Source organism: Miniopterus schreibersii (genome assembly GCF_964146895.1).
Source record: "Miniopterus schreibersii genome assembly, chromosome: 2".
NCBI classification, from domain to species: domain Eukaryota; kingdom Metazoa; phylum Chordata; class Mammalia; order Chiroptera; family Miniopteridae; genus Miniopterus; species Miniopterus schreibersii.
Window position 1 is genome coordinate 82,683,743 of NC_138102.1, and position 6,000 is coordinate 82,689,742.

At 37.8% G+C, this 6,000-nt stretch overlaps 1 protein-coding gene across 1 annotated transcript in view; it reads left to right on the top strand.

The window, feature by feature from the left end:
- MIPEP (mitochondrial intermediate peptidase) overlaps positions 1-4,582 on the top strand; it is a 182,471-nt gene extending 177,889 nt beyond the window's left edge. The window contains exon 19 of the mRNA XM_081127366.1: positions 4,316-4,582. Coding sequence (XP_080983492.1) covers positions 4,316-4,413 — 98 coding nt within the window. The 3' untranslated portion in view covers positions 4,414-4,582. The remainder of the gene's footprint in view (positions 1-4,315) is intronic.
- Positions 4,583-6,000: the final 1,418 nt, after the last annotated feature.

Here is a 6,000-nt window from a genome sequence, read left to right on the forward strand (position 1 = left end):
CCTTTTGACAAAATCAATCCATATACCCCAACTTAGGTGATTTCCACAGTGAAATATGTTTGTAAACTCCATCCACTTATGGACTTAACAGCTCCAAGCTTTTCCCAGGGGCTCCTAAGAAACTGCAAGTCTAGTCATCACCCTTTTAAGATTAAGACTTGAAGACAAAGGGGACGTTTTTGTCAGCTTTTTAAAAAAATCAAAGAGTTTTTGGAAGTTTTTTACTATACACATATAAAAGGTAACCAGTTTTTCTTATTTATTGAACTACCTGAAAACAGAGGGTTTTTCTTTTAATTCTGTGTAGAAGTTAGTTCGTGTTGACGCTTGCAAAACATTTAAATCTAATTAAAGTGAGGATATCATAACAATATACCAAGAGACTTCTTGCCTCAGTACTATTCTTTATTCCTTTTGTTCCGATTTCCTCTTGTTTGAACCTTCATCTTTAGCAATCACTTAACATACAAAATTACCAAACCATTTCGTTTTGACCAGGTTTAATTTAAAAATACCACAAGTGTGTATGTTTTTCTTTTGTTATTGCCATTCTCTGAGATGCAAGAATGATTGAAAATGGGAAACTGGAGAAGGATTGTGTTAGTTAGGTCTGTCTGCCGAGAAGGACAGAGCAAGGTCATATTTATATTGGCAGTTTGTTGAGTTCAAATGAACCACTTCAAAGGGACAGGAGGGCCATGCATAACTGAATAAGTTTGCTCTGAATGAAAGGGTTTTAATTCCTGACAGTTCTCATCATTTAATCATAAACAACCAGTCATTTAACTATAGAATGTTTCACATACTAAAAGGAATAAAATAGTATAATAGGTTAACTCATTTTATCGAAAGCCTCTTTAGCCTACAACTGTTGTTTGTATTAAGAAACCTGGCACATAGGAAAGGCCTGAAACCTGATTTATTCATCGGATTGCATCTACTTAAGTCAGGGGTAGGGAACCTTTATCTGCCAAGGGCCTTTTGGATATTTATAACATCATTCATGTGCCATACAAAATTATCAACTTAAAAATTAGCTATGAAAAAAGCTCCTAGATTTATTGAATTTCGAGTCCTGCCTGTGATTGCCTTGGCAGGGCCAGGCCAAATGATTTCACAGGCCATATGTGGCCCTCGGGATGTTCCCCGCCCCTGACTTAAGGAGTAACCTCCATCTAGAACATAGGATGTGAAATGTGCAGCTTTGGCAATCAGCAGGATACAACATTTCTATCATTAACACAGCTGGACCAGAGGAGAGGCCTTCTTTCATCCATAGAGATTATTTAACTGTAAAAAGAAAATTGTGGTTTAAACTTTAGTTTTGCAAAAAAGACATAGCAATGGAACTTTCTTCCAGTAGCTGCTCCTTATTTCTCAGATATTTCCTGAGATGGAGATAGCAGAATCTGAACTTGAATGAGGATAAAGATATTTGGACCTGTAGTTGGAGTGTTATATTATTATTCATTCTCGAGGTCTAGGTGGTGGCTTACAAGTATGTGTTTGGAGCTGCTGTTTTTATGTCCACCATATAAAGCAGCCCTTTAGCTATTTCCCACATGGTCATTCACTGGTGGGAATGACCACTTCCCTGTGTAAGTGCTGGACCCACCTGAATTCTGTTCTTACTGCTGACTGAAGTCTGGAGGCCCGCACCTGGACACCACCACACACACTGCCCAGCACCTAAACGTAAGGAGCTGCTGGTTTTCCTCTGGTTCCGAGCCTCAGCTTCTCCAACTCTATCCCTCCCTGAGCCTCTTCCACCTTTAGTCCAGCCACACAAGACCATTTAGTAGTCAATATACATTCTGCATTTTCCCACCCTTCTGCTTTTCCTATGTTGTTCTCTCCACGTGGAAGGCCCTAATTTGAACCTAAATCTTCCCCATCTTTCAAGGTTCTACTCAGATCCCAACCCAGTCTTTGAATTTTTGCATCAGAAGTCATCTTCCTCCCTCTGTTTTCCCACCAACTGCACTTTGTATGTTCTTAACATCTACAATCTACTTTGGTCCAGACATTTTATGTTGAAAATTTTCCAATATTCAACAAAGTTGAATGAATGGTACAGTGAACATTCATATACTTGCCATTTAGATTCTACAGTTAACATTTTGTGATATTTGCTTTATCACATATACAGCTGTCCATTCATTCACCCACCCATCAATCTAGCATATATATGTTATATATATAAAAATACATATGTGTGCGTATATACATATATTTCAAAGCAAATTGCAGACATCAGTACATTTTAACCCTGGCATTAACTAGAGTTCAATATTTTACTTTTCTTTTTTAGGGAAAATTTATGTACAGTGAAATACACAAATCTTTTATGTATCATTTAATGAGTTTTAATTCCTCTGTATACCTTTATCATGCAAATCACTGTCCAGATATAGAACATTACCATCACACCAGAAAGTCTTCTTGTGTCCCTTTTCAGTTGATTGCCATTTCTACTCTGAAAGGCAACCACTGTTCTGATTTTTTCCACCCTAGATTATATGGTCCATTTTTGAACTTCATGTAAATGAAATCAAACAGAATGTACTCCCTTATATAAGACTTCCTGCATTCAGTGTACTGTTTGGGGGTCCATCCATGTCCTTGCCTGCATCACGTGGTGGTTCCTTTTAATTGCTGAGTGGTACTCCATTTTATGAATATACCACATATGTTTATCTATATCCTGTTGATGGAAGCTTGTGTAGTTCTCAGTTTGGGGATGTAAAGTCCTTGTTGGCATGCTTTCATTTTCTTTGGTTAATACCTGGGAGGAAATTGCTGGTGTATAGTAGGGTAAGTTTGTGCATAGTCTTGTAAACTGCTAGACCTTTTTCCAAAGTAGCATCATTTCACCCTTTCAGCACTGATGTATTACAATTCAGGTGCCCACAGCCTTGCCTACATTTGGTGTTGTCAGTTGTTTTAATTATTCTGGTAGATGTTTTGTGTTGTCTTATTATGGTTTTAATTTCCTCTTCCCAGATAACAATGATGGTCTGTCTTCTCAGTTCCTCTTAGTTTTGTGTGTTTATTTGGATGGCTTTTCTTGTGAAAGATCTGCTTAAATTTTTTGTCCATTTTTAATTTTTAAAAAAATATTTGTATGATAAGCTTAAGGATTCCTTTATATATTCTGAATACCAATATTATATGAGATATCTTTAAAGAGTGGACATCTTTAATTATGATAAAATATATCAACTTTTTTGTGGTTATTTACTTTGTGTCCTAAGAAATTGTTGCCTATCTAAAAGTCACAAAATAGTCTATATTTCCTTTTAGACATTTCATAATTTTAGCTTTTACAGTTAAGTCTTTGCCCATCTCAAATTAATTTTTATGTATGGTATGTGGTAGGTGTCAAGGTTAGTTTTTTCCCTATCTGGATAGCCAGTTCCACAGGTTGACTTTTGTGATTGTGTGCTCCTTGCCCTCATATTGACTTTCCCTGTTCACCTTTGACTGATTATGACCTGGCATAATTCTTAACACACAGCAACTACTCAAGACATGTTAATTGAATTGAATTACATTAAAGATTTAGAGGATAATAGAGAACTCTGGCGATCTTTTCATGTCTCAGTTTTGGAATTTGTTTTACGGGATCCATCCCCCAAATTAATTGATTACTTGAATCTTTCTCTTTGGAGTGAAGAATGGAGATAGTCAGCTTTTCGTTAGATTGTTAGTATACGCTGGACACAGTGCCTCACTGCTTTCCACGACTTCTTGTTTTATCTTCTAGCAATCTGTATATTTGAGTACTGGAGATTTTAAGTGACTTTCACATTACACAATAAGTTGCAAAGCTAGGAGTTCTCTAGGAGAGCAAAATTAGAGAAAAGCCAATAACTTGACTCTATAAGATTTCTGCAAAAAAATTAACACTTGATTGCTTTTAAAAGTGTAGATAACTTAATAATAAAACTTGGTAAGTAATTAAACATATTAAATTCTGAATCAGCCCAGTTGAGGATAACTAAAAATTTCAGTCTTCTAACAGTACTCCAAGTGTATAGTAATATCCACAAAATAAAAACCCTTGGGAAACATATTTGGGCCTAAATCTCTGTGCTAAGTTTCGATTAGATAGGAAAAAGGCATTAAAAATCATAAATATCTTCAGGGCCAACACACTGCCTATGATTTTTTGTAATGTTCTAACAGTCAGGTTATAGAACCAAGCTCTTATTTCAGAAAGCCAGATGTTCCCCTAATGTATAGACTTGAACAGTCTTTGTGCCTCCTGACTGTCTGGGGGTGATGTGTTGGCTGATGTTTTCTTTGTTCTCAGGTATGCTTCAGAAGTGTCCTTCCGTTGATGACTTTGTAAGTGCCCTTGTCTCCGACTTGGATCTGGACTTCGAAACTTTCCTCATGGATTCTGAGTGACAGAAACACCTTGAATCTTTTAAGTCAAGATCATGTAGATATTAACTTTGTTGTAAATGCTACAGCTGCTAACACTTGTTTCTGATTTCAGTATTCAGTTCTGTAATAATTTATGAAAAACCTTAAATGGATGGAACTTGGAATAAATAATTGTTTTAATTAAGCTGGCTTTTAGTCTGTTTGGCAGATTTTTGAACATATGGAAATCCACTCAGTCAGCTAGTAAAAACTAGAGCATAGAGTTAGTTGTTAAATTTAAGGTTTGGGCATTTCCTTAGTCTAGCCACTTTCCTTTTGAACATTTTAAATCATTTTCCTTGATCTTTGATTGATTAAAGACTTCATTAAAAGCAAAATTATTCTAGTTTGTGGCAGTCTTCAGAAAGGTTACACATCTAGTTCTTTTTAATGATTACCATTTCTCAAGACCACTGTACTAGACTTTGAAAATGCCATTGGGGTATTCCCTATAACAACCAAGAAACCAAGTATGGTTTCCAAAGTACTTGTACTGACTGCATTGGTTTTCTTCTGAGTGTTTAGGCATACATAGTTGGACTCAGAACAGACAAGACTTGAACTCATACTTCTTTGGCTGGATTATGAATGTACAAAAATAAGTGCAGGTCCAATTTAATGAGTGATGTGCCAAAATCCAGCAACTGATAAATAAGGAAACTGGGATTTAAATCATGTCTGTCTGTATCCTGAACCCATCTACCTTACATTATTGTACAGTGTACTGTATCACTGTGTGTTAACAATAAGAAGTGATTTAATGGGGTTTTCCGGCCATCAAAGTCAAGAATTTAATTATAGACTTTAAAATGGCATCTGCTAGAAGCCCCTTCCAGCTTCTTACTGAATGACCAATGACAATGCAAAATGGCAAGATTAAAAATCCCCAAAACTAGGACACATGTCCAACCAATTCACAGAATCTGGAAGAATTCCTACAAGCTCAGAAAAAGATGAGACTAGAAGAAGAAATGCCAGTGGACCACCCATGGATACACCTGGATATACGGGGGACTGACCCCTCATTCCCCCCCCCCCCCCCGCTCACACTGAGAAATCCAAAGTAGGCACCAGCTAGAGAGCAGTGCACTGGCATAGCACCCATGCAGTGCTCTCACAGCCCCTGGCTGCCCTTTATTCCTCTTCCAGCTCCTCCCCTCTGGAATTTCTGAGTCTGTGAATACTTGGAAACTGCAACACACAGCGAATCCTTGGGCAGAACACAGGGCAGGCCCCACAGTGGTGCCTCCTCTGTACCCAAAGCAGAGTCGGGGAAGGGAGGGCAAGGCTTGAGTAATGCTAGCAATAGGAGCCCCGAGACCAGTGCCCGGGGAGGAATCTAGCTGTTCCTGTACTCCACCCTGTTTATTCACAGTGTCTGAGCTAAGGTAAGAAAAATCTTACCTAACAAATGTGCACTACACAAATGCTAACTCTCTTCTGAGAAGTGGACTTGGAGAAATTGATATGAACCTGCCAGTCAGTGGCAGGTAAATCTGAAAAGGTGCTTTGACCGCCTCCCAGGTGTGCCAACAGTGACAATTCCTTTTCAGTTGAGGGTGAGTAAGG